Genomic DNA, 27,043 nt, shown 5'->3' on the forward strand with positions numbered 1-27,043 from the left:
AAGGGGTGGATTATGAGATCTCACATTGGTTGGAGATGGGAACGAAACATTAAGGGTATTGGAAACTTTTCCCTAATAGATGTGTTTTGTTATAAAATTGTGAAACTGATGACGATAAGTAACAAGACAAAGCGAACAATATTTGCTAGTAGTAGGCTTGTGAGCCGTAACGAGCCAAAGTGAATAATATTTGCTAGTAGTAGACTTGTGAGTTGCTACACTATTTGACTATGCGAATCAATTGTAATTATGGGAAGGGTCTAAGTCCCTCCGATTGAAGACACCTTTCATTTTGGGTCATTGTTCGAGCTCTCTAAAAGTTCTAAACCGTATCACTATACTCATAAAGTCAATTCAAATGGACCCGAACCCTAATATCCAAAATGAGATAAAGCATTAGTGTAATTAAATCAAAGATCTGATTGTGAAGTTCCTTTTAAAAATCTACACCATTAAAATCTCAGATAGTACTGTTTCCATGAAGAATTAAATGTGAAAAAGATTTACATTCAATTCCCCCCAAAACAAAAGCCCCAAAAATCTGTATAGTTATTGCAATTAATTAATCACCTACCCACCGGCTGCCACCCGCCAGTTCCACCCATCCGTCTCACGGGGCCGCCGCCTCCGCCGCCGGCGTTTCAACGAGCCGCCCACAAACCAGCGGCCGTGGAAGTCCAGGAACCCGGAGACAACTCAACCCAATTCCCGGAATTACAGAACATTCCGGCGACGGCCGCTGCAGACCCACCCCCGGAATGCAATTGAACGACAAANCGGCCGTGGAAGTCCAGGAACCCGGAGACAACTCAACCCAATTCCCGGAATTACAGAACATTCCGGCGACGGCCGCTGCAGACCCACCCCCGGAATGCAATTGAACGACAAATCGAACCCACCGAACAGGTTCCGACACTGCTGGTTGAAGCCGGAGAAGAAATTATCCGCTACGGATAGATTCACGAGGCTTCTCAAGGAACAGACCAAATCCGAAACGACGCCGGATAACTCGTTGTGGGCTAGATTCAAAATCTCAACTTGGTTCATGCAAGAGATTGTATCAGGAAGATGACCGAACAATTTGTTGGAACTGAAATCCAAGACTTCAATTTCTGTCAAAAACCCAACTCCTTCTGGAATACAACCGGTTAATTGGTTGTTTAGGAACAGAATTTCCTTCAATCTCGGACCCATATACCCAAAACTCGCCGGAATTTCTCCGACGAAGTGATTATTCGCCAGATTTATCACAGACGCCGGTGAATTCCCCAGGTTTTGGGGGATTTCGCCGGTGAATTGATTGTCGTTTATGAAAATGGCGTCTAGTTCCTTGAAGAACAATTCTTCCGGGATTGGGCCGGTGAAGGAGTTGAATCTGAGGTCTAAATACTTGAGATTCGGAATGTAGAGAGTGACGGCGGGGAACTCGCCGGAGAAGTTGTTGTTGCTGAGATCCAGTTCTTGAAGGAATTGGAGTTGCCGGAAACTCACCGGTATCGTACCGGAAAATCTGTTACTGTTTAAGTGAATAAGCGTCAGATCGGTGAGAAAGGCCAGATCTTTGATGAGGCTTCCTCTGAGATTCTTGCCGTTGAGGTCGATTCCGGTGACGGATATTTGGCCGGAACTATGATTTGTACAGAAGATTCCTTGGTAAGAACATACATCTGAGCCGACCCATGTCGTTAAAATTCCGGTGGGGTCATCGGAAATGGCAGATTTCCATGTCTGAAGAACAGAGTATGCTCTGTTTAGTTGAGTCCCTAACAATGGATTCGGAGTCGGAGTCGGAGTCGGATTCGGAGTGTTTCCTCCTCCGCCAACCCAAATACCTCCTCCGCCTCCGCCACCGCCACCACCAAAGCCAAAACGAACTCCGCCGCCGACGCCGACAATGGCTCGGGCGGGGAGAATTAGACCACTTAAAAACAGACTGAAAAAAACCCAACACTCCATTTTCGAGTTCACGACACGCACCACGAGCTCGATGTTACTTGCTTTGGTTTGAGCATTGAAGAGAGCAAAAAGGGTTGACAATGGAGGCCTAAGTTGAGCAAAGCTTCTCTGTTTCTTTGGGTTAATGAGAAGTTTCCAACTTTTTGTAAGCATCCATTGTTTTGGGAGTTTCTTTTTCCTTTTCAAACTTGAAAGATTGAAGCTTTGAAATGGGAGTAAGTTATTGACTAGTTCATAACATTGTGGGCTTTCTGTTATTAATCTTCAAAGGAAGTTAGGTGAGTTGAGAATAAATCTGCCTACTCTTTCATAAAAAGACAAAATCACACTCTTGTTTATTTATGACACCATAATCTAATCCATCTTCTTCCATCACTATTACAACACATATTAGGGTTTGATCAGTGTCATGGTCGGTTTAACTTAATTTGAAGCGTTTTAGAAGAACCCATGAATCAATGCATAAAGTTTTCTTTTATTTGAACAAAACCCAACTCAAATAAGTTCATAACCCATCTAAAGATGGTACAGTTGGGTTGGGTTAATCGGATTTCGGGTTATCGAGTCATTTGAACACTCCTCCATATCACACAGACTGAGATGGTTTCAAATGGGGTATTGAGAGATTTGACTATCTAGATCTCGGTAGCTCGATTTTGACTATGTTTAATTCATAACCATCCAACGAGCTAAAAAGTTTAAATTATAGAATCGAGACTTGTTTTTTACACGAAGCGTTTTGGTGTGAAAATGAATGGGAAAAAGCAGGCGGTTGCAGGGTTTGCTTCTGAATAGGGATGCCACCAAAACCATTATAACTCTATAAAAAAGGCCTAAATGGAAGTGTGAAAATAAGAAGTTTTGGGAAGCACTTAAGTATTCTTTCATGCTACCACACTTCTAGTGGAAGCCATTGATAGAGCACCAATATATGTTCCTTACCCAACTCAAAAGCCTTCTATTCCCATCTCTTTATGATTGAATAAAAAAATTCGATTTTTTTCCGAGCTAAGTGTGTTAAAAAAATTCGATCAACTCAGTCCAGTTCATACGAGTTAGGTTGAGTTATGAACTTATTTAGACTGGGTCGGGTTCAAATAAACAAAAACTTTATGCATTAGGTTAATTCATGGATTCTTCCCGAACTAGATTTAGTTCATGGATTCCCCTCCTTCACTTATTGCCATTGTTCTTCTCTGTGTGCCACTAATTTGAAAGAAAATGCTTGATTGCTGTCCATGATCCATGTGGGCCTTTGCTTTTACAACAACTTTGATGAACCAAATGGGCTTGCACTTCCCCTTAACCCTCTTTTGGGTCAAAAGCTTGATGCCCACTTAGTGGGTTGGGTTTAGGTACGTGTGCCCTTCTTCATCATTGGGTCCGATAAAAAAACACGTGGATCTAAAGAACCCGACTCGAAAATGTTTTATCAAGTTGACGAGGGGAAAGAGCGAAAACGCTTTACCTCCCAAACTCAATCATATAAGATCTCGTCACTTGAACTTTCATGGAGCTGGTCAAACTGAGCCACGAACCCAACAAATTTGAATTCAATGACTTGTGAAATTCGAGAGATTCGAATCTTGGACCTTTATATTTTAACTAGAATATATATTATTATAAAACTATTTGATTCGTGAGACATAATAAATTGTTCCAAAAATAGTAAATAAATTATTTATTGTTAATTAAAAAGTTGTTGTTTCTAAAAATAATTTATTCCTAAGACAATAATAGAATTAATTCTAGAAATACGTGTTGCACTAAAAAGTGGCATAAAGTGAGAAACTTAAAACTTTGGGGGCTTTTTTTTAATTAATTACTTTAAGAAATTGGGTTTTCCCCCCTTTTCTCCTTTTTATTATTATTATTTTTTATTTTTGTTTACTTTATTTTCTATTTTCTTATCTAAAAAAATATTTAAAAAAAAAAAAAACTTTATTTATAGCCTTAGTGGAAAGCTTTGTAAGATTGTCCATATCTAAAAAAAAACTTGATTTGGAAACATCATAAATGTGCCTTTTAAATTAATTTTTTTTAATTCTTAAAATAAAATGAGAAATTCATCTAAAGTATATACTTTCCACTAAATTAATTAATTAATTAATTAAAAATTAAATACTTTAAACATTATATTTCAATATCTAAATTTTCATTAAGAAGTGGGTCTTTAATCCAAATTTAATTAACAACAAGCGGCCTAATCGGTTACCTATAGCTTCATTTATATCTTTATCTACCATATTTAGATGTGTGATATTAACAGTTGGTTTAGAATGGAGTTGAAATATCTTAATCGCTAAGATTGAGATAAAATAATTTAATAGTTGCAATCTAGAATGTACATGAGCTAGAATTTGGAATCGATTCTGACTTAAATTTTTTTTGGGTGTGTGCGGATAAATGCTTGATCCTCAATTGATTATTCAGTTTCCATATAAATTCGAATTCTGCGGATGATTCCATTTCTTAGTAGAGAGATGCTCTCACTCTCCGTTTCTCTAAATTGATCCATTCCTTAACCTGTGGTGTTTCGTTTCTATTTCTTTCGCTTTCCGATCGATTCCTCTTTTCCTTCGATCTTCCAATACTTCCGATTCTCACCCATTCATGTAATTTTCGTATTATCCCTCATTTTTACTGAAATTCCGATTTGATTTTACCCCTAATTCCGTGGGAATCGGGTGTCGATTTGATCATCTGGGTATTAGATTTTTCTTCTGGGGTTTCGATTTGTTCATCTGGATATTAGAATTTTCTTCTGGTGTTCTTGCGATGAAGATCGTGGAATTGGAAGATGCTGGGAATGATCGGGAAAATGGAATGGGTAGCGATCAGATTGTGAAGGTCGATGCCAAAAGAGCGTTGGTTGGGGCTGGGGCTCGAATCCTGTTTTACCCTACCCTTCTGTATAACGTTCTTCGGAATAAAATGGAGGCTGAATTCAGATGGTGGGATGAAATCGATCAGGTCCGTTCGTTTCTTTGTTTGCTTCGTGTTCATCGAACTGCTTAAGGACTATCTTTAATCTTTGATGGCGTTTTTGATCTGTTTGGCTTTTAATTGTTGAAGTTTGTATGTGTGATGGATTTGATTGTTAGAATCTGATGAACTTGATGATCATGATATATTAAGACTGTATGAATCCATGAAACTATATGGATTTGCTTCCTTTTTTTGTGTGTGTTTATGTGATTTTTGTTGCAGATTTGTCTCTGCATTATACTGATCAAGGATTTTCCATTGAGTTTTTCTGTCATTAATGTCAAGAACTTTGTCTTGCCTTCCCAGTTTCTTTTGCTCGGTGCAGTGCCGTTCCCCAAAGACGTGCCGAGGTTGAAGGAGCTCGGTGTCGGTGGTGTTATCACTCTCAATGAACCTTATGAAACATTAGTTCCATCTTCGTTGTATTATGTGAGTTTTGCTTCTTTGTTTGCAGTTGTTCATGTGTATTTTCTTGTTCTTAGAGCTTGAAATATTGTGTTGCCTGATTCGATTGAAGAGAGACGAGTTTTCTTGTTTTGAATAACCATTTGAGGCATGAAAGTTGTACTAATTGCCTGACTTTTGAACGTTCTGCAGCGCTATGGAATCGATCATTTAAAGATCCCGACGAGAGATTATTGTTTTGCTCCGAAATTTTCTGATATTAGTCGAGCTGTGGACTTCATTCACAGTGAGTTATTTTCGTAGCTGTAACGTTTTGTAGCGTCGTTTCTTCCCCTGTTTCTTACAATGTGTGTGCTATGATTTAACATGTTTTTGTTCTGTCTTCAGGAAACGCGCTGTGTGGTAAAACAACGTACGTCCATTGTAAAGCGGGGCGAGGNCGTTTCTTCCCCTGTTTCTTACAATGTGTGTGCTATGATTTAACATGTTTTTGTTCTGTCTTCAGGAAACGCGTTGTGTGGTAAAACAACGTACGTCCATTGTAAAGCGGGGCGAGGAAGGAGCACGACCATTGTGCTTTGCTATTTGGTAATATCATGTACTACCCTTCTATGTCGAAATTCTGTACTGTAGTGAGACGTGTGAAAAGAAATCCTCGTTTATGACATATCCAGAAATTTGATGTGAGATCCTACGTCGGTCGGAGAGGGAACGAAACATTTTTTTATAAGGGTGTGGAAATCTCTCCTTAGCAGCGTTTTAAAAACCTTAGGGGAAGCCCGAAAGGGAAAACCGAGGAGAGGGAAACAAAAGGGTGTGGAAACCTCTCCTTAGTGAAACGACCTGGGGGGAAGCCCGANAACCCTTCTATGTCGAAATTCTGTACAGTAGTGAGACGTGAAAAGAAATCCTCTTTTCTAATATATCCAGAATTTTGATGTGAGATCCTACCTCGGTTGGAGAGGGAACGAAACATTTTTTATAAGGGTGTGGAAATCTCTCCTTAGCCGCATTTTAAAAACCTTAGGGGAAGCCCGAAAGGGAAAATCGAGGAGAGGGAAACAAAAGGGCGTGGAAACCTCTCCTTAGTGAAACGACCTGGGGGGAAGCCCGAAAGGGAAAGCCCAAGAGAGGGGAACAAAAGGGTGTGGAAACCTCTCCCTGGCAGATGCGTTTTAAAAACCTTAAGGGGAAGCTTGAAATGGAAAGCCCCGGATTGGGGAATGAAACATTCTTTATAAGGGTGTGGAATCCTCTCCCTAGCAGACGCGTTGTAAAAACCTTGAAGGGAAGCCCGAAAGGGATAGCCTAGGACTGGAGAACGAAACATTCTTTATCACATTCTTTATCAGGGTGTGGAAACCTCTTCCTAGCAGACCGTTTTAAAATCTTTGAGGGGAAGCCCGAAAGAGAGCCTAGGAGAGGGGAATGCAACATTCTTTATAAGGGTGTGGAGATCTCTCTCCCTAATACATTTTAAAAACGCCCAAAGAGTGACAATATCTACTAGTGACTCTAGTTCTGGTCAATCGTGTGGACTTGGGCTGTTACATTTAAACTTGCACAAAACATCGAGATTATGTTGATTTCCTTTGTTTGTTGTTCAGGTCAAATATAAGCACATGACCCCATCTGCTGCGCTGGAATACGTGCGCTCGAGAAGACCACGGGTGTTGCTCGCCCCCTCACAGTGGGAGGTAAAAGAAATTACTCCTTAAACTTGGAAGTCTTTTAGATCAGAAGCTTGTGGAAATCAGATAGTTTCATCCTTATGTCTTATATAACACACAGGCTGTTCAAGAATACAGCAACCGTCGACCCGTTGCAAGTTCTAGCCCTCCCTCAGGAGGAGATGCAGTCCTGATTACGAAAGACGATCTAGAAGGATATCACGGTACGTGCATCGACAGTGCAGGTAGAGAACTTGCAGTTGGCCCTTGGATGGGTAAGTCAAAGCCAATGATAGCAAGGTTGTCCTGCCTCTTTTCGTCGTTGTTAGTTCATGGCAGCAGTGGATCTCTCATGAAGCGTCTGCCGGTGTCGGAGGCTCGAGCTTGTTGACGAACGACTTATGACCATAGCACACGCCTTGTCATGGAAGTAAGAATCGAACTCCTAAGGCTCAAACAGAGTCGTTCTGAAGTTGATAGTAGAACACCACCAAATAGTGACACTACTAGGTTGTACATAACTGCTACATCAAAATTTTCACTTCCCTTAGAATCATCTTCTCAATAAAACCTTGTGGTTTGTTCTGATGGAAAATATTTAGCTCGTTGGCTTCGGAGTCGAAAGGGTAACGAGGATAACGAAGTTACTTGAACAGGATCTGTTCTATAGGTTGTACAATCGTGTCATGTCCTTTGCTGGTTGCTGGCAGTTGGAACCATGCAGCCATGTAAACTCATGATATCGATTTCCACTTGAAACTTATGCCACAGGTCGAATTAGAGGCGGGTTTGTATAGTTCGAGTTTTTTTTTTTTTTTTGCTGGTCTTTAAATAAATGAAATAAATGAAAACTTTATGGATTGAGTTTGTTAGTTTTTTCTAGAACTAATTGAATCAAACCAATTCAAATTCATTGAAGACACAAGTCTAAGCAACTCTCGTTCTATACCGTTCATTTTAGCTGCATCCACATATCCAAAATTCATAGAACATTATAGTTTTGAGTTTCATTTCATATTAGTTTTAGCGTGATCGGGGAAAGGGGATATCCATTTCCTTTTACTTAAGGACTAAGTTAAGTAAAGTAGTTATGGTAATTGTTTTGTGTATACTAAAAAGGGGAAGAATCCAAGAAAAGGTTGTGATATTCGTGTTTGCACTAATATATAATTCTTATTGCAACTTCTTTTTGGGACCAAATCTGCAAACCATAAAGAAACCCTAACCCANCAATCGTGTCATGTCCTTTGCTGGTTGCTGGCAGTTGGAACCATGCAGCCATGTAAACTCATGATATCGATTTCCACTTGAAACTTATGCCACAGGTCGAATTAGAGGCGGGTTTGTATAGTTCGGGGGTTTTTTTTTTGCTGGTCTTTAAATAAATGAAAACTTTATGGATTGAGTTTGTGAGTTTTTTCTAGAACTAATTGAATCAAACCAATTCAAATTCATTGAAGACACAAGTCTAAGCAACTCTCGTTCTATACCGTTCATTTTAGCTGCATCCACATATCCAAAATTCATAGAACATTATAGTTTTGAGTTTCATTTCATATTAGTTTTAGCGTGATCGGGGAAAGGGGATATCCATTTCCTTTTACTTAAGGACTAAGTTAAGTAAAGTAGTTATGGTAATTGTTTTGTGTATACTAAAAAGGGGAAGAATCCAAGAAAAGGTTGTGATATTCGTGTTTGCACTAATATATAATTCTTATTGCAACTTCTTTTTGGGACCAAATCTGCAAACCATAAAGAAACCCTAACCCAAAGCCCTTCTTCTACCTTTAAAAGCAACCAAAATCTTACATAAATAGGTACATCCTTCCCTCCCAATATTCCCACCCAACATCCCTAATCCCTTTAGGATCTTTCCTCTCGTAACCCTAGCGGGTGGAGAAATTATCAGGTGTGACTAATTAGATAACGTGGATATTGATCACTGATCGTTAAAGTTGGATAACCTAGATGCACGAACAAGCTTTCGTACCCTAAATAGTTTCGTAGAACAACTATTTGAACTTAGAACATCGTTCATTGTAGAAAAAGGCATAGGATAACAAAAAAAACTATCCAAGTTTACAAATGGAAATGTGGAACGGTCTAGTTATCTAACTGTAAGATCTCACATCGGTTGGAGAAGGGAATGAAGCATTAAGGGTGTGGAAACCTCTCCCTACCAGACACATTTTAAAATCACGAGGCTGACAATATCTGCTAGCAGTGGATTTGGGAGTTTACAAATGGTATCAGAGCCAGACACCTGGTGGTGTGGCAACGAGGACGCTAGGCCCCAAGGGAGTGGATGTGGATTTGGGCTTTACAAATGGTATCAGAGCCAAACACCTGGTAATGTGCCAACGAGAACACTAGGCCCCAAGGGGGTGGATTGTGGGATCTCAGACACATTTCTTATAAGCATTTGGAAACCTCTCCCTAACATACACGATTTAGAACTGTGAGGCTGATAGCGATACGTAACGAGCCAAAACAGACAATATCTACTAGCGATGACTTTGGGCTATTACACTAACTCATAGTGGCTCATCATATCTTCGTACTTAAGAGTCGTCGATATTGGCGTTGAATTGTGAGTAAAACTCAATTGATTTAAAGTTTCGATCTCGAATTCAAATTTGTGGGCGGACCCACAACTTTATATTTCTAGAACAAATCCAAAAGTTTATTCTTCTCTCTCTCAAATCTCTTTTACATTCATAATATCTTTGTTCTTTCTTTTATTCCCTTTAGAAACTACGATGAAACAGCTACCTAATCACACNGTATGAAACCCATGTTATTCCCGAGCTTATTTTCGACATCTCGAAGGAAAAACGACGTATCCGAACCCTAAATACAAGCTCAATAAGATTGGTGTAAGAAACAAAAAATTATTTTTAAAAAACTATACAGAAATTTATAAAAAAAAAAAAAAAAAAAAAAAAAAAAAAAAAAAAAAAAAAAAAAAAAAAAAAAAAAAAAAAAAAAAAAAAANCTTTTGTTTTTGTTATAGCTGTGTTTTATGGTGTAATGTCCTAAGAGAGAGGGAAAGGGTTCGAAGCTTAAGGATGTTTTAATGATGAGGATAATAATGTTGTCTGTTTAAGGAACAAGCTTTGGTCTGGTTTTCTGGTTTGGTTCTATCAATCATGATTTGGGTTGTCAGGTTCAGGCCAGAAAGGAGAGAACTTCATCCATTCTGCTGCTTCTTCAGAGTTGTTTCCCATGGTTGACTCCTACAAAACAAAAACAAAAACACAAACTCAATGCATATTAGGTCAAAGTTAGGGTTTCGTGAGAGATCGAACATTGACTTTTTTTTATTTTTTTATTTTTTTATTTTTAGACGATTTAACTTTAAGATAGCTCTCCTTTGTTCAAATATCTCGATCTCTCTTGATGTGAGATCTCACATCGGTTAGAGAGGGGAACGAAACATTTCTTATAAGGGTATGAGAATCTCTGTCTAACAGACACGTTTTAAAGCCGAGAAGCTGACGATGATAAGTAAAGGACTAAAGCAGACAATATCTACTAGCAGTGTGCTTGAGCATTACACTTGAAGAGTTCTAGGTTGGATTCCTTAGTTATGTTCTAAAATGAGAGCATCCTAAACGAAACGAGAAAACTTAAAGCTGAAGGAAAAATGTATCAAAATGATGAGAATACTTGCCTATGCACGAATCGTTGAGAGCTCCTATCGACTTTTTGACTTGGGTTTGTTTTTATGGACTTGTTAGTAAGAGCTCGTACTGATCTGATTCATGCACGACAAAGGCTAAAGACGAACTCTAAACCCTAAACCCTAAGAGACATTAACCAAAATTATGGCTTTAAAAAAACAATTCAAAACAAAAGCTCTCAAAAGGAAGTTGATAGAATATATTCTCTTTTCTTTGTTCATAAAATAAACACAAAAATCTTAGATTATGAACTGAAAATTATAATAAAAAAAGAGCTAAAGAGAAAAAGGAACCCTAAGAGACAATATCATCTTTAATTCAAACTAATACCCATAAAGAAATTTGGATTTCTTTCCCTTTTCCCCCTCACCTTCAAATTATTGTTTCAATCTTATACCTAATCGATCTTTAAGCCTTCGATTTCGTGTTTCACAGAACGATCGAACTATTTGACATTTTTTGTAAAGAGTTTAAGACAGAAAACCGAAAATTTAAGAACCCGTCTTTCTATTAGATGCAAAATCAAAACTTTACGAATCGCGGTCGAGAAGAAAATTAGGGTTGAAACAGAAAAGGGTGCATGAAAATTGACTCACTTCTTTGATGTTAGATGAAGAGCAGCCCATTATGAGTTCTTCCAAACCAGAAGCAGACCTTCCTCCAAGCTTATCATGATGTTGTTGTTGTNATGGCTTTAAAAAAACAATTCAAAACAAAAGCTCTCAAAAGGAAGTTGATAGAATATATTCTCTTTTCTTTGTTCATAAAATAAACACAAAAATCTTAGATTATGAACTGAAAATTATAATAAAAAAAGAGCTAAAGAGAAAAAGGAACCCTAAGAGACAATATCATCTTTAATTCAAACTAATACCCATAAAGAAATTTGGATTTCTTTCCCTTTTCCCCCTCACCTTCAAATTATTGTTTCAATCTTATACCTAATCGATCTTTAAGCCTTCGATTTCGTGTTTCACAGAACGATCGAACTATTTGACATTTTTTGTAAAGAGTTTAAGACAGAAAACCGAAAATTTAAGAACCCGTCTTTCTATTAGATGCAAAATCAAAACTTTACGAATCGCGGTCGAGAAGAAAATTAGGGTTGAAACAGAAAAGGGTGCATGAAAATTGACTCACTTCTTTGATGTTAGATGAAGAGCAGCCCATTATGAGTTCTTCCAAACCAGAAGCAGACCTTCCTCCAAGCTTATCATGATGTTGTTGTTGTTGCTGTAAAAGAAAAAACCATCATCTTATGTGACTTTCTTTGTTCTTAATCTTTCTTTTTCAAAGCTTATAATATTCCAAAGTCAAATTCAACTAAATGGTTATGAAACGAGATCTTAATTGATGAGTTACCTTACCTGAAAGCTTTCGTTTTGTGAGACTTGATACGAGTCATGGTCGAGAATGATCGAGGAATGGTGGAGAGAAGACGGGTAGATGATCGTGGAGATTGGATTTGAAGGACGGGTTATTTGAAATGCAGTAGTCGCCACGGAAATATGGTGACAATGGTGGTGGCGATGATCTCCGATCCCCTCGCCGGGGGCAGCTTCTCCAATCCCTGTCTACGGAAAAATTAGAACAAATTAATTATATGGATTTCTCAATTAGATTCCCTAATCATGGCTTAATCTTCATTTTATGTTCCTAAGCCTAAATTTCATTTAATTAAAAAAAAAAAAAAAAAAAAAAACAATAACCTTAAAAATTGGAGAAAATCAATTGTAATTGAAGCATAGAAAAGTATAATTCTTTTTTTAAAAAAAAAGTTTTTAAATAAATACGAACCTCATCAAAGGTTCTTCTGTAGGGACCAAAGCTAAAATGGTCGGCTTTGAATGGTTGAATATGATCCAATCCGCCGTAAGTGGCGGCGAAATGTGGCGGAGGACAAAGGCCGCCGCCAACTGGGGATATATCGTCTCTTTGGCGGGTTGCCATTTGCCGAGAAGATGAATAACTCCCGCTCACATTCTCCCTTTTACTAAGAACAACATTGTCGCCGGTAACCTCGGCGGCGGCGGCGGCGGCCTTGTCGGAGGAGGACCAGTTGCACTGACGTGGCTGTGTCTGGTAAAAAATCTTAGAAACGACAAGCTCTCCTTCTCTCTCCTCCTCGTGTTGGCCCAAATGGTATTGGTGCATAACCCAATTAGTTTTTTCAGGCTTTCGATTTTTGCCGAAGTTTGTGTAAAGAACAAGGATTTTTTTGCAGCCCTTTTGACGGCCGTTGACCATAACCGGTCGTGTTTTTCCGGTCTTGTGCCACCGTGTTTCCCCTCCGCCGCCGCCGCCGCCTTGGATGTCGCATTCCGTTTGGATTTTTCGTCGCTTTCTTGTTCCTGTCGTGTAAGCTTTTGACGGCCTGTGGAAGAAATGCCTGCTCAACCCATCTCTTGTCACTCCTACACCCATTAAAAAAAAAAAACCAAAATTATTAATTTTTTTTTCTTTTTTTTAAACTATTATTTGTCGGGTTCGAACATTCCGGCTAACCGCTCTATAAGATCGCATACACGAGAGAGAATTTTAAAACAACATTTTAACCTAGCATCAAATAGTTAAGACGACACATTTTTGTCAACCTAATAGAGTTATTCAAATTAAATAGTCGACTTCACTAGATAGATTTTGAGCGGTTAAGAGTCGACTCATAACTGTTTTTGGTTCGATAAATTCGAATTTAAACAAGATGGGTGTTTTTGTTGGTATTTTCGTTGAAACAACGGGCATACCCCTTACTTCTAAAGCATTGATTTGAAGCTCGAATACGAGTCTATTTGCCGTTTTTTTAACGTTTTTCATTGGAAAGGATAAAAAGAGAGTTTAAAAAAAGGGTTTAATGAATTACCAGGAAGCTTTTCAGGGTGAGTATAGCAAATCCCATCTTCACCATCAAGTGTAGGAATGAATTCATCAATCAAAGGGTGAGATTTGATGTCATTTTTGGCTTCCACTTTAGCTTCAAGATGTTCTATCAGTTCTTGGTCTGTTGGGTCAAATTTCACTCCTGCTGGTAGACCTAACCAATCCTGCACACTCCGCTCCAAAATTCAACCCAACTCAATTCCAAACCGAAACCAAATAACATAACAACACACAAACCCGGATACATATCAGAGTAGAAGGTTCTTGTTTTTTACCGACTTCACTTCCAGTTTGTGCCCGCAACCCGGGCACTGCTTTGATCCGCACTTCTGATGCTCCTCAAGCTTTGCATCGATAAGATCGGAGCTCGTGATCGACCCCAAATTGCTCTTCATGTTCATACGCTCTAATAGTTCTTCGTATTCGACGTCGTTTTTTTGTCGTCGTTGAATAATTCTTGGAGATATATGCTATTACTATCTTCCTCTCCTTCTCCTTCCCTCTTTCAAGCTTGATATCAACTTGGTACTGCAAATTCTCATCACTATGAAAGAAAAAATAGGGAATTTTCACACCCCAATGACTAAAATTGAAATCTAAAAACTGGGTTTTGTCCAAAAATGAGGAAGAAGGTGGAGAAGATCAAGTTTTGGGAAATTTAGGAGAAGATCAAGTTTTGGGAAATTTAGAAGAAGAAGAAGAAAAAGAATGATAGGGAAAAGGTGGCCTTGTTTCTTTTGTTTGAACCCTTGACTGACTCCAAAAGCAAAAGCCAACCAACAAAATGGCCTTCTTTCACACCCATTGCTCTCTTAGGCCCAACTCCTAAACTTACAACTATATGTATATATATTATTTCACATCTAAATTGGTCTTGGCTTTGTTTTAGAACACGCCCACATCTCGACACCTCGAAGTTTTGTTAGAGCATCTCGGTTCAAGTTTTTTAACATTAAAATGCATCTGACAAATCTTTAAACCTTAATCTTTTAAGTTCTATACTAAATAGACACAAACGTAAGAATTTAGAAATGATACAGGCCAACGAAAAACATGGAGATAAAGATGAAACAACCGACATTGATAAGCGTGTACGTGGCGAAGCCTTTTTGAGTACAAAACTCAGATTCTAAGGCAAGATCAAATTCTCTTTCAACCCTAAATTTCTTCATCAAGAAATATGCAATAGAGAGAGAGAGAGAGACTCACATGGGCATTGAGGTGGGGAGATGGTCATTATGCTTTTACCCATGAATGTTGCATAGAGAGAGAGATTAAGAAGAAGGTTGCTTGATAGGCAAGGCACATGAGCGGTATGCTTGATGGGTCTTTTTAATTACAAATTTAGATTGTAATTAACCCCGAGATATCCCTCCTTGTCTATTATTCACTTTGTTCTATCACGAATCGTTGTCAGCTTCATGGTTTTAAAACACGACTACGCTAGAGAGGGTCTAGCCCTACTCCGACAATAAATAACTTTGATACCATTTGTATCAACCTAAGTTCATCTTTATCATGGTTTTAAAATACGACTACTCTGGAGAGGGTCTAGTCCTACTTCGACAATAAATGACTTTGATACCACTTGTATCAACCTAAGTCCATCTTTAACAGATATTGTCTATTTTGACTCCTTATGTATCGTGTTTAGGGGTGGAGGCAAGAGGGTATGACGTGGTTGAAAAAGGGGAAATCTTGTGGGCCACAAAAGCAATTTGATCGGATGATGGTTAATCTTCACGTTTATAACAGACTCCCTTTGATCAGTCAAGAAGCAAATCATGATGAAGCTTCTTAAATGATGTGTTCCCCACCAGATTTCTACCCATGCTTCCTCATTTTGTCCCACACCCCTTTTTCTTTTCTTTTCTTTTTATTTTTTTTTTTTTTTTTTTTTCCTCATGGAATCCAAACAGATAACCAGAAGATTATGATAAAAACGACACATAAAAATGAAAGTATAAAGAACGAAATATCTGGGTACCAAACCAAGATTTTTACTAAATATAAATGAATCCAAACCAAGAACGATCTTTAAACACAAATTACGAGAAAAAGAGCAGTAGTGGATGATATCCTACTCATATATGGCTAGTCCCATTATCCATTGACTAACCCAACAGTGGACCCACATAACATTGGCTTTTGGCTTTCTCACACCCAAGCATATACACTTTCTTAAACATTTCCTCATTGGGATATGAATCTAATAATTTTAATATGACCTATCCACATACAAACGCATGAAAATACATTCACATGTGGACAGTTCCAAAAAACCTTAGATCAAAATGATGGCCATGAAGAACATATTAAAGCAAAAAAAAATTTGATACATACGTCTCGAAGTGGCTATTTAAGTGGGACCTCATGATTGGTAAGAAATCTAGTCTCAATCTCTATAAGAATTTTGCTGGTAAGAAATCTAGTCTCAATCTCTATAAGAATTTTGCGAGAATTAGATTGAAATAGGATATGGAGACGGCTTCTCCCGCCCCGTAAACATTCTCTATTGATGTCTAAATAGGCAAAAAAAATGAATCAAGGAACATGAAAAATAATGATAAGAAGAAGCCTTCAAGTATGCATGAATTATCAGTTATCTTGAATTAAGATCATGGAGCCTCTTTCCCGAAGAAATGTACATTTTTTAAAGCAAATTGTAGAGTACCTTTAGGAGAATAATTCCTCGTATGCATCCAACCAACCCCTTAGTAGAGATCTGAGTAACTGAAAGATTAAAAAGAAAAGAAAAGAAAGGAACAGAAGAAGAGCTCTAAATAACAAATAAACACTGCACTAAACTCAAATCTCGAGCATGTGTAGCAAGCAGAACTTTATTATTAAAGATTACAAAAATCAACTCAGATTGTTGCTCTTGAGGCCTTGCAAATTACAATGTTCCAAAGTACAAACGTTCAGAACATGAACTTTCTTCAAGATGGAACTGTTAACTGAAAAATACTTCACTGTTATGATAGAAGGAATAAAACATACCATCAATAGAGATCGGGTCTTGACAAAAAGGGGTTTGCCCAAATTTACCAATTATTGAGATAAACAGGACCTCAATGCTTTTTCTTATTTTCAAAAGACAGTGACCATACACAACAAGGCTTTGAAGATAGCAGTTTCTTTGTTCCATGCCGACTAATTTGAATCAATAAAAACGATTGGTCACTTTGACTTAAACTTGCTGCTGACAGAATCATAGCTTGGAACAAGAATAACTGCAGAATAATATATAAAGAACTAATTATATAGAGAAAGCTAATAAAAACAGCTCTTAAGCAAGATAAATAGATATCATGAGGTTCTGTTGGAGCATGATAAGTACCGTCGCCATATGAGGCCATTGTCAATGGAGAAGAGAGAAGTTTTTGTGCAATTGAAGCTATATCCTCCAGAGTTACTTCCTCTACAGCTTTCAAGAAATGCTCCACAGGTTTCCTGAATAATGTGGGATACATTATATATTTAAGACATGTGTGGCCTTAAAGACAGATCACTGTTGTAATTACAAAGCTCAACTCAAAAATAAAAAATGACTTCACGTTATATTTTTAACTTGTAATTACAAAGCTCTTAAGAAATAACTTAGTGTAAGAAAAGTGGCATGGTACATATCGTTTGGATAATGTGAACAAGTGACCATGGAACAGAGTGTTCATTGAGTAATAAGCAATAACAGCATAACCACATCCTCATAAATCTTAAATCTTTCAAATAGAAAGAGTAGAATAAATGACTCAGACCTTACCTTTCACCATATGTCAAAACTTGTCTGCCTATGTCCTCCGNACCACATGATAATTAAAAAGTGAGCATGTGTGGCCTTAAAAGACAGATCACTATTGAAATTACAAAGCTCAACTCAAAAATAAAAAATGACTTCACGTTATATTTTTAACTTGTAATTACAAAGCTCTTAAGAAATAACTTAGTGTAAGAAAAGTGGCATGGTACATATCGTTTGGATAATGTGAACAAGTGACCATGGAACAGAGTGTTCATTGAGTAATAAGCAATAACAGCATAACCACATCCACATTAATCTTAAATCTTTCAAATAGAAAGAGTAGAATAAATGACTCAGACCATACCTTTCACCATATGTCAAAACTTGTCTGCCTATGTCCTCCGAGGCCACCACCTACAAAATACAACTCAACACCCACAATAAGTGGAGCCATTTTCAAAAAAATGTTTTTTTTTTTTTTTTTGAAAAAAAAAGAAACTAAGATCCAGGTATGGTAAGGCAACAAGAAGTAAAATATAATAATACAAACCCTGGATTCTAAATTCATTAGCACAGCTGACTTTGTCGACTGTTTGGCACGGTCTAGCTGCACCTGTTCAACTGTAAACAAGGGAATGTTATCAGTGATCAAGTTAAATGTAGTGGTTCTAGAAATGCCAGAAAGGGGAAAGCATCACAACGGACCTTTTCCAGGCGTTGCAATGGCTAACAGTTCGCTAGCTGCAATATCAAAGGCTTTTGGCACGAAATTAGAAGCCTACAAAAAAGGTGGATGTTTATAAAGGGAGAAATAAGTAATCCTATCACCAAGTTCAACATAGAGGTTTTGTATTATGCTAAGTTATCTATTTTGTGGTCAATAACAACGACAAAAGAATCTAAAGAGAATCATTACGGTAGTTGCTTGGATTCCAAATATGCCACTATTGTTGTAAATACTGCTGAATGCTGAAATCGACTGGACCTGTGGATACTCATTTAAGACCTGGAGATCTGTTCACAGATCAACAAATACAAAGAAGTTAACACTAAAAAACATACGACATAGGTAAACTAAGGTCGAATTGGATTGGATTGGATTGTATGGGTAAATTAAGACATGGATCTCCTCCCTTCAATCCCCCCACCCCCCCCCAAGAAAAAAAAAAAGGATAAACAATCAAACAAACAAAAAAAGAAACTCAGATACATGGCCATCAAAGTAAAAGAAATTTAGGGCTTACACAGCCGAGAGTACATCCCCTTTCCAGGTCCACCAGCTGAGAAGGACCCTCCGCCTCCCAGTAACATCTAAGAGATGAGAAATATTATTGTTCTTGTCTTTTCACAGTGATAAAGTTTAAAATGGACTAAATAAATAATGGGTGCATGTGCATGATCTAAACCAAAGTGTCATAACAATCACTTAACCACAATAGATATTCATTGTTAAGACCTGAAGAATAGTTAAGGCCATAGCATCCTTCTCCTTATGCCAGCCACCGGGGAGTTCAAATGCAAGAGCAAAATGTGTCCTCCCGTCCTGAAAGAGAGCGAACAATTAACAAATGATGCCTGGAAATGAAGACTGGATGTAAAGTATACAATATTGATGATACGCACCCCAGAATCACCTTGATGACGATAATCACCCCCATTGTACACTGATTTTGGCTCCTCATGAGGAACACTTGGAAGGTCAGATAGAAGTGGTTCAGCAATGGATAAGAGTTCTTCATGTTCAACACCAGATGCTGCCAGTACTATGCGAGATGCAGTATAATTCTCCTGAAGGAAGAAGATGACCGGTAAATAAATAACATCGTTAAATAGTTAATTATAAGAATAAATATGATATTATAAGCTCCCATTCAACTTACAGAAACAAATTTCTCCAAAATTGGACCACTCAAACTATTTATAGCAGACTCCGTAGCTAAAAGAGAATTTGCCAAGGCACCAGAGTAACCAGCAGCATGGATAGATTCCAAAAGTAACCCATGGGGGTTGTTGGAAGCTTCAATAATCTCATCTTTTACCCTTGAAATCTGTTGAACATAAACTTTGATCTCTCAGTGAGTCAGCAGTTACAAAATTTGTGGAGTTAGGTATTAATGATATTCAAGAAGCCCAGAGAGACCTGCTCTTTGACCTCCCAGTCAAGAAAAACAGGATTCCTAACACAGTCAATAAGCAGCTCCACCATTTCAGGGACATATGACTTCAAAGCATTGAAGGTGTAGCCCATCTGCTCTCTAGCAGCCGAGGCAAGCACATTGCCACCAATTGCCTCTACCTCTCGCACAACACGTAAGTGACTTCGATTTCTTGTGCTTTTAAACGCCATACGCTCCAGCAGATGTGTAGAACCAAAACTTTCTGGAGTCTCATAAATTGAACCACAATCAACATATAGACCAATTGATGCAGCAGGATTCTGCATTGAACAAAAAAAAGTTTAATTTTCCCCGAGTAAACGGAACACGAGCAGGCCAAATACAAAGAACAAGTATATAAATTCATATGGTTCCCATCTTACCGATGATGCTTCTGATGCCACTTTTACACCATTTGGCAGCGTTGTGATCTTGGTCTTACCAGGTTCAACATAATCCGGCAATGGAGGCGGAAGGTTCACATCGGATAGGGGAAAGTCTAGGGGAGGTAGTGTAGAACGGTCTCCAAGCAACCAGCCAAAGAGACCCCCAGAAGATTTATGCTTTGAGGCAACGGCACTAGAGCTTGCAAATCTATATAGTCCATTGTTTGCATGCCCCTGAGTCATTGTTCGACAGAAACATGATCATCATTATCCATCAAAGCATTTGATTCCCGAGGTGTTATGTAAATCGTTTATACTACCATTAACCGACTGGCCATACAGAATAAGCCAACTAAAACTAAACCCATTCGATAACAGTTTTGTTTTTTCCTCTCAATTTTCATACTATGATATCCAATTTAAACTAAGTTCTTAAATACTATTATGTTTACCTTCAAAACTTTCCTTAATTTTTTAAAAAAGTGTGGATAACAGAAAGTAGAGATTATAAGCTGAATTTTCAAAAACTAAATAAATTATACCAGACCTAAATAAATACAAATATATGCGCAGACTGTAAAAGGTCGCAACAATTAAATCAATAACCTAGCAGCTCAATATGCTAATCACATGACTTCGACGCAATCATTTCTCACCATTGATATTATAAACACTCACGTCCAGCTCCATTTCGGTGTCTTTCCAATAACAATTTAACGAAACAAACAATAAATTACAACGTTGAGTTCGAGAAGGCTTAAAAACTTCCAGAGCAACGAATTCCGATCCATATCTAAAGAAATTCAAAATCTAAAAACCAAATCATCGAAAATAATCAGATGTGCGCGTGAACAAAATGTGAATAAGAGATCAAAATCAAAGAGGTCAACAGGGCGTTATCGAGGGCGGACCAAGTTTACTAACCTTCAGAGGCCTGATTCGCGAAGCTGCAGCTCTGTACATAACGATCCAACAATGTTCTCCACAAAGCGCTTTGGCAATTGAGCGTCAAATAGCCTTTATGCCTGAAGATTGGGAATTCTCAGAGTAATAAAGGTCTATTATGCGATGCGATATGTAGACACGTGTCGAGATCAGAACTTGCCACGTGTCTTTTATCCCATGAGTCAAATAAAAAAAATTACACCATATGATACACATTTAAATTTAGTGTAGCAGTGACTTGGAAGGTCATCTCCCCTTTGAGATCTCAATTTTTTATTTGATATTCTAATCGTTTAATTGCGGTTCGAGTTCTCAGTATGTCTCCGTTCGTCTGCCCTTTATAGTCCATTAATGGGTAGGGCGGTTATTTTATGGGCATTCACTCTCTCTTTAGACGTGTTTTTGATAACTTAGCGGTGGTTCGATGTCCGCTTTTCGGACTTGAAACATTTATATAAATTACCAAATTGAATTTTGTGTAATTGGTATATTAGCTTACATTTCGTGTAGAAAATATTTAAACCGTGTTTTGAGTCCCAATGGCCTATGGATGGCCCTCTTGAAACACGAGGAAACTGATCATTCAGCCAACGAGAGAGAGCCAGGCCCAATCTAAGAACAATGTACAAAAGGAGGGGGGAGTGGGGGAGGGGGCAACATTTCCTAGGCGATTGCGGGGTTCCCGTTTTTTCTGGGGTCGCACACAGCCGTAAGAACACCAAAATGTGTTCGATCATTGGATATCTTTCTGCCCTTTCGACCTTTGTCAATGGCGTCTTCAAAGTTTTGAACTATGAACTGAACAATGGCTCCTGGTGCATCAATAGCTACCACTTTATGACCCCTCTCTTCCAAGAATGCTGTCTTTTCGTCTGAAAGTTCGACATGATCGCCATCGATGAACGTCAAGTTTTCGTATTTTACTACGTTTGGAATTAGCTGCAGATACACAACAAGGCTACATTATAATGTCAACTGTTTGTGGCAAGAAATTGTGCCTGGAAATTGAGTAACAAACAAACAAACAAACCTGATGATACACCCTTGACCTTTCAACAGCTGGGAAAGGTTGGAATCCCAGGGAGAAATAGTTGAGGAAAACCTGAATTACTGCCGGAATTATCTTCATTCCTCCGCTACCGCCGAGTACCGCAATCAACCGATCATCCTATGAAGGATCAAACAACATTTCCAAGCTAATAATTGAGGATCATAATAATGTAACCCCCCAACCCCCGCTGGCAAATATTATGTTATTTAGCTTTCTCTTTTAGACTTCCCCTCAAGATTTTTAAAACGTGTATGTTAGGGAGAGGTTTCCACGCCCTTATAAAGAATGTTTCGTTCTTTTCCCCAACCGATGTGGGATCTCACAATCCACCCCCTTTAGCGCCCAGCGTCCTTGCTGGCACTCGTTCCCTTTTTCAATCGACGTGGGACTCTCCCAATCCACCCCTTCGGGGTTCAGCTTCCTTGCTGACACATCGCCCGATAGCTAGCTCTTATACCATTTGTAACAGCGGGCCCACAGCCAGTAGATATTATCCTATTTGGGTTTTCTCTTTCGGGGTTCCCCTCAAGGTTTTTAAAACGCGTCAGCTAGAGAGAAGTTTCCACACCCTTATGAAGAATGTTTCATTCTCCTCCACCACCGACGTAGGATCTCACAGATAAACTTTTGAACATGATATTAGAGCAAAGTCATCCATATCAAAAGATCCAAAACAATCAAATGTGTAAATAAGAGTTGTACCTTTGTGACAATAAGAGGTATCATGGAAGAGAGGGGCCTCTTGTTTGGCTGGATGAAATTTGCAGGTGCTGGGGGGAGTTTATCTGGAGAGATATCTGTGGGTACAGAAAAGTCTCCCATTTCATTATTAAGAACAATACCAGTAGAAGGTGAGAGAAGGCCAGCCCCAAAGTGCTCATTTACGGTTGTTGTCAATGAAACAGCGTTTCTCTCTGCATCCACAATGCAAAAGTGACTGGTTCCACTATCTCTTAGCTGACTCCACCTAGTAATTGTAAAGAACAAGTTAAAATTAGCAAACTTAGAGCAAATCTAAACATTTAAGACATCAATAACCTTGTTCGAATTCGGACAAGAGTTCGAAGAGAAAAACGGGCTGAGCGTGTTTTTTTCATTTGATCGATACCTATATTGATAGTAATCCGGAGGAAAAGTAGTGTTGTCGATTATCTTTTCCTGAATTTTCTTAGCAAATGATGGACTGAGCATGTTGGAGACAGAGTTGCTAATGTTCGAAAACCGAGGATCGCCCAAGTTCATTCGCTCGGCATACATGTGCTTCAATGCTTCGATTAGTCGATGTAGGCCAAGATTTCCCTTGGTGGCATCAGGATCATTGTAGCTTTTGAAGATGTTCATTACCTGTTCATTCAAGAATAGAGTCTGGAATCAAAAGGGATTTCAGAAAAGTTTTAAGTAGGAGGTAAAGAGAGGACAAGACCATAGCAAAGCCAAGTGTTCCACTTGAAGGAGGTGGCATGCCATGCACTGTGTAGCCCATTGCCTCGGTAGTCATTGCCTCGGTTACTTCAACTGTGTAGTTCCTCAAATCCTCCATGGATAAAATCCCACCAGCTTCCCTCACATCCTTCACCAACTTCTCTCCGACAGCACCGTTATAGAAGGCTTGCGGCCCTTGATCTGCCACAGCCTCTAAGCTCTTGCCTAGCTCAACGTTGTAGCAAGTGTCGCCTGCTTGTACTATTTTACCATTTGGTGCGTAAACTCGTCTCAACCCAGGATCATTTAGGATCATGTTGGTAGAGGAAACTAAGGACTGTCCTACATAAGGAGATATCACAAACCCATCCTTGGCAAGCTTTATAGCAGGCTCAAATAAGGACCGCCACGCCAAACGGCCATATCTCAACCAAGCTTCATGAAGGCCAGCTATCTCTCCAGGAACTGCAATTGATAGTGGCCCCAAACTTTTGGCAGTCACATTGGTTTCATACATATCCTGCACATTACCAAAATGAAACAGCTTACAACTTTTCACTCTCCTTTTTCCAGGATTGTTGGAAGGGATTGGCTAATGAAGAGAATGGTCATAAGTTTATATAAAGAATCTATCTCCAATGGTATGAGGCTTTTTGGAGAAACCAAAACCAAAGCCGTGAGTGCTTATACTCAAAGTGGACAATACCATACCATGGTGGAGAATCGTGGTTCCTAACATGGTATAAGAGTCATGCCTTTAACTTAGCCATGTTAATAGAATCCTCAAATGTCGAACAAAGAAGTTACAAGCCTCGAAAGTGTAGTCAAAAGTGACTCAAGTGTCGAACAAATGGTGTATTTTGTTCGAGGGCTCCAGAGAAGGAGTCGAGTCTCAATTAAGAGGAGGTTGTTCAAGGGATCCATAGGTCTCAGGAGAGGCTCTGTGGTGTACTTTGTTCGAGTGGAGTATTGTTGGGAGAGAGTCCTACGTTGGCTAAGTAAGAGAATGATCCTAAGTTTATGAGTAAGAATGGAATGAGGCCTTTTACAGAAACCAAAAGCAAAGTCATTAGAGTTTATGTTCAAAGTTGACAATATTATACTATTGTAAAGAGTCGTAGTTTCTAACCCATCTTTTTACGGTGTACTTTTGAGAGTTGCAGGCTAAAAGACAACCATCTGTTCTACCAAAAGAGGGAGAGATTTTGAACCTGAGATGCAGCCAAGGGTGCGGTCTCCCGGAAATCAATAGCTGTGGTTTGCAAAGTCGATGCGGATCGGACAAGCATAAAACCTCCACCGCCTATCCCGCTCCACATCGAACCCACCACACCGAGGCACAATGCAGTTGCGACTGCAGCATCAACGGCATGCCCTCCCTGCCTAAGCATCGACGCTCCAATTTCGGAGCAGCGGCCGTCATCAGCAGCAACAACTCCCTTCTCTGACTCAACAATTTCGGGATTACTGATATCTATTCCACCAGAGTGCTTGCTTTCCTCATTAAATACCAAACCATTAATGGAACCTCCAAGGATATAGCCAACAACTACATAAAGAGACTCAAACGAGTTCGAATCAGTCGCAAATGTTCAGGTAATCGTAAAACAAACGAAGAAGTACAATTTGACATCAACAAAACAATCGCAAATGCAACAGTTCGAATCAGTCGTAAAACAAACGAGTTCGAATCAGTCGCAAATGCAACAGTTCAATCTGAAGTAGAACTTGACATCAACAAAACAATCGTAAAACAAAAGAACTCCGAAATCATTCAAGACAAACGAAGAACTAAAACAAAGTCAAAATCGTCGTAAAACAAAAGAACTCCGAAATCTCCTCGATAAGGCCGAACAATTACCCTCAGATGAAACTTCTCTAGCCCTTGATTTACGATGAATCCAAAATCTAAAACGAAAACATTCAATACAACAGAAAAAAATAAACGAAGGTGAAGATTAGCTGAACTACCTGCGATGGCAAGTAATCCAAGCGGAACTAAAATCACTCCTCTGCAACGCCTCTTGTTCACCAATTCACGGCGGCGCAGTAATGGAGATTCCATCGCTAATCCACAGATCCTCTCAAAGAATCGCTGACTTTAATAAAATTGCTTCGAATTCTAGCTACCAAAACGCAGAAGAAGTTACGTATTAAATAATACATCCGTCATCTTATTCATTTCTTCCTTTTTTTTCTGACTTCAACGGATTTCAACCTCTAATTTTGTCGAAATTGTGATATTTTGATGAGTTAATTTAAATCCAATAAAACAAAAATGTAAAAATATGTTTTTATTTTTTTCACAACAAATTTAATAATGTATTCTCATCCGAAAATATGATATTTCTCTATTGAGTCGTTTTCAATAATTTGGCGTCCACGTGTTAAATGATAATTGGACGACAGTTCTTTTCTGCCCGACTCGTCAGCTTCTTTGGCAGCCAACTTTTATTTGTTTATTACTCTTACACGACAAAAATGGAAAGGCTCCAACTAATTTGTGACCATTAAAATTTATCTTATTTTTTAATACAAAACATTAAATATAATTTAATAATTTCCATCTGTACCTACCAAGGTTTGAACCTGGACACAAAATTACAACACCGTTCGGCAATAATCACTCGTGTGCATCATGGTGTTCCCCGCCTGGTTAGTCCCCTATTTTACGGTATTATCTACACTATACGGGACAATGAGTCTCGACAAGGGTGATTGTCGGCGTCTCGTCATGAAGTAACTCAACAGTCTTTTCTTCTTCTCCTTCCATTTTTACTCTGTATCATGTTAGTTTTCTTTGCATGTGGATTCTGTGAGGCTCGACTGAAGGTCATTGGCGTATTCTTGGCGTTGAGGGAAACGTGTAGGGTGAGGTTGTGAGAATTCCGACGAGTCGTCGGAATTCTCACCCCTTTTCCCGCCAACCTCGTTTTTTTATTTTTGGCTAATAAATTTATAAAATTCTAAATCTATCGTAATTTTCTTGTATATTATTGTTGATATTATTTTTAATTATATGAAAATACAATTATTGCCCAAGCTTTTTAATGACTACTAAAAATTATTAATTATAACATAATTAAGTTATAATTAAAGTGATAATTATCAATATAAATGACCATCAATTCATAAATTTGTAATTTATTTTTCCAAAAATTCCAACCATGCCACCATAATTATAATCTAATTTTGCTATAATTAAATTACAATTTATTAATTACAACCAAGTTCAATAAATATAAAAGATTATCTTTTTAAGTCATATATCTTAAGATAATTATATTTCATTACTTGATCTCTCCCATCTTTGACTTTCCGAACCCGAAAAAAAATAAAAAATGGTTCTTATCACGAGAATCACATCATAAACATCATTATCTAATTTTTTTTCTCAAAATTTCTATCAACGTTATGACAACATTAAGAAATCAGCAATTCCATTGACATCGACATTTCAAATAACTTATTTATATTGTAATTATCAATGAAAAGTTACGATACGAAATTGGTTCATATAATAAGACAAATGAATGTACTACCCTGCCATAACTTTCAATGCCCCCGTTCAACGAGGGTCAAGAGGTCATTTACAGGAATCTTGCTTTTTTTATCTGAAACAAATCAAACCAACAACAATGTCTATCCCACCCGAGAGGTGACAAATCAGGCTCCCATCTTCAGACAAGCTTAAGAGTGACTTTGAACATGATAAAAGTAATTTTAACTATTTCTACCTCTACCTACATGCAAAAAATTCAA

At 38.3% G+C, this 27,043-nt stretch overlaps 5 protein-coding genes across 7 annotated transcripts; 1 reads left to right on the top strand and 4 right to left on the bottom strand.

Moving 5' to 3' along the window:
- Window positions 1-429: 429 nt before the first annotated feature.
- LOC111806124 (leucine-rich repeat extensin-like protein 7) lies at window positions 430-2,176 on the bottom strand. 2 transcript variants are annotated; one of them, XM_023691481.1, is made up of 2 exons: window positions 865-2,176; window positions 430-751 (listed from the first exon to the last, which is right to left on the bottom strand). In XM_023691481.1, exons 1-2 carry the CDS (start codon window positions 2,107-2,109, stop codon window positions 611-613), a joined length of 1,386 nt encoding a protein of 461 aa, XP_023547249.1. In that variant the 5' UTR covers window positions 2,110-2,176; the 3' UTR covers window positions 430-610. The 2 variants fall into 2 exon arrangements, with proteins under 2 accessions (XP_023547249.1, XP_023547250.1); XM_023691482.1 differs by having other exon boundaries at window positions 430-739; window positions 832-2,176.
- Window positions 2,177-4,247: 2,071 nt separating this feature from the next.
- LOC111806126 (putative dual specificity protein phosphatase DSP8) lies at window positions 4,248-7,815 on the top strand. Its single transcript, XM_023691485.1, has 6 exons — window positions 4,248-4,929; window positions 5,251-5,373; window positions 5,542-5,635; window positions 5,855-5,937; window positions 6,957-7,046; window positions 7,141-7,815. The coding sequence occupies exons 1-6, from the start codon at window positions 4,735-4,737 to the stop codon at window positions 7,408-7,410; spliced, it is 855 nt and encodes a 284-aa protein (XP_023547253.1). The 5' UTR covers window positions 4,248-4,734; the 3' UTR covers window positions 7,411-7,815.
- Window positions 7,816-10,071: 2,256 nt separating this feature from the next.
- LOC111806125 (NAC domain-containing protein 75-like) lies at window positions 10,072-13,987 on the bottom strand. Its single transcript, XM_023691484.1, has 6 exons — window positions 13,864-13,987; window positions 13,563-13,755; window positions 12,500-13,116; window positions 12,070-12,276; window positions 11,843-11,935; window positions 10,072-10,255 (listed from the first exon to the last, which is right to left on the bottom strand). The coding sequence occupies exons 1-6, from the start codon at window positions 13,978-13,980 to the stop codon at window positions 10,163-10,165; spliced, it is 1,320 nt and encodes a 439-aa protein (XP_023547252.1). The 5' UTR covers window positions 13,981-13,987; the 3' UTR covers window positions 10,072-10,162.
- A 2,376-nt stretch (window positions 13,988-16,363) lies between these two features.
- On the bottom strand, window positions 16,364-20,881 carry LOC111806123 (mitochondrial-processing peptidase subunit alpha-like). The gene is made up of 13 exons (XM_023691480.1): window positions 20,788-20,881; window positions 19,861-20,097; window positions 19,462-19,758; window positions 19,202-19,369; window positions 18,945-19,109; window positions 18,778-18,864; window positions 18,566-18,632; window positions 18,238-18,335; window positions 18,027-18,099; window positions 17,872-17,942; window positions 17,686-17,735; window positions 16,920-17,032; window positions 16,364-16,812 (listed from the first exon to the last, which is right to left on the bottom strand). The coding sequence occupies exons 1-13, from the start codon at window positions 20,824-20,826 to the stop codon at window positions 16,760-16,762; spliced, it is 1,518 nt and encodes a 505-aa protein (XP_023547248.1). The 5' UTR covers window positions 20,827-20,881; the 3' UTR covers window positions 16,364-16,759.
- Window positions 20,882-21,367: 486 nt separating this feature from the next.
- Window positions 21,368-25,561, bottom strand: LOC111806121 (glutathione hydrolase 3-like). 2 transcript variants are annotated; one of them, XM_023691478.1, is made up of 7 exons: window positions 25,253-25,561; window positions 24,493-24,830; window positions 23,283-23,801; window positions 22,968-23,203; window positions 22,562-22,826; window positions 21,839-21,976; window positions 21,368-21,747 (listed from the first exon to the last, which is right to left on the bottom strand). In XM_023691478.1, the coding sequence occupies exons 1-7, from the start codon at window positions 25,344-25,346 to the stop codon at window positions 21,472-21,474; spliced, it is 1,866 nt and encodes a 621-aa protein (XP_023547246.1). In that variant the 5' UTR covers window positions 25,347-25,561; the 3' UTR covers window positions 21,368-21,471. The 2 variants fall into 2 exon arrangements, with proteins under 2 accessions (XP_023547246.1, XP_023547247.1); XM_023691479.1 differs by having other exon boundaries at window positions 24,493-24,775; window positions 25,253-25,341.
- Between the last annotated feature and the right edge of the window lie 1,482 nt (window positions 25,562-27,043).

Source organism: Cucurbita pepo, chromosome LG11 (genome assembly GCF_002806865.2).
Source record: "Cucurbita pepo subsp. pepo cultivar mu-cu-16 chromosome LG11, ASM280686v2, whole genome shotgun sequence".
Lineage (NCBI taxonomy): Eukaryota > Viridiplantae > Streptophyta > Magnoliopsida > Cucurbitales > Cucurbitaceae > Cucurbita > Cucurbita pepo.

What these genes read in the sequence shown, in the direction of transcription:
- LOC111806126 (XM_023691485.1), top strand. Translation starts at nt 4,735, where the DNA reads ATGAAGATCGTGGAATTGGAAGATGCTGGGAATGATCGGGAAAATGGA. An exon ending in AGCTGTGGACTTCATTCACA is followed by an intron (nt 5,636 to 5,854) that starts GTGAGTTATTTT and finishes TTCTGTCTTCAG; the next exon opens with GAAACGCGTTGTGTGGTAAA. An exon ending in TCGCCCCCTCACAGTGGGAG is followed by an intron (nt 7,047 to 7,140) that starts GTAAAAGAAATT and finishes TATAACACACAG; the next exon opens with GCTGTTCAAGAATACAGCAA.
- LOC111806123 (XM_023691480.1), bottom strand. Translation starts at nt 20,826, where the DNA reads ATGTACAGAGCTGCAGCTTCGCGAATCAGGCCTCTGAAG. An exon ending in GTCATCAAGGTGATTCTGGG is followed by an intron (nt 18,865 to 18,944) that starts GTGCGTATCATC and finishes GCTCTCTTTCAG; the next exon opens with GACGGGAGGACACATTTTGC. An exon ending in TGGCCTTAACTATTCTTCAG is followed by an intron (nt 18,633 to 18,777) that starts GTCTTAACAATG and finishes CTCATCTCTTAG; the next exon opens with ATGTTACTGGGAGGCGGAGG.
- LOC111806121 (XM_023691478.1), bottom strand. Translation starts at nt 25,346, where the DNA reads ATGGAATCTCCATTACTGCGCCGCCGTGAATTGGTGAACAAGAGGCGT. An exon ending in GAACACTTGGCTTTGCTATG is followed by an intron (nt 23,204 to 23,282) that starts GTCTTGTCCTCT and finishes TTGAATGAACAG; the next exon opens with GTAATGAACATCTTCAAAAG. An exon ending in TACCTCTTATTGTCACAAAG is followed by an intron (nt 21,977 to 22,561) that starts GTACAACTCTTA and finishes GATCCTTCATAG; the next exon opens with GATGATCGGTTGATTGCGGT.
- LOC111806125 (XM_023691484.1), bottom strand. Translation starts at nt 13,980, where the DNA reads ATGAACATGAAGAGCAATTTGGGGTCGATCACGAGCTCCGATCTTATC. An exon ending in ACAGAAGAACCTTTGATGAG is followed by an intron (nt 12,277 to 12,499) that starts GTTCGTATTTAT and finishes ATTTTTCCGTAG; the next exon opens with ACAGGGATTGGAGAAGCTGC. An exon ending in CTTCATCTAACATCAAAGAA is followed by an intron (nt 10,256 to 11,842) that starts GTGAGTCAATTT and finishes TTTGTTTTGTAG; the next exon opens with GAGTCAACCATGGGAAACAA.
- LOC111806124 (XM_023691482.1), bottom strand. Translation starts at nt 2,109, where the DNA reads ATGCTTACAAAAAGTTGGAAACTTCTCATTAACCCAAAGAAACAGAGA. An exon ending in GGCCGTCGCCGGAATGTTCT is followed by an intron (nt 740 to 831) that starts GTAATTCCGGGA and finishes GTGGGTCTGCAG; the next exon opens with CGGCCGTCGCCGGAATGTTC.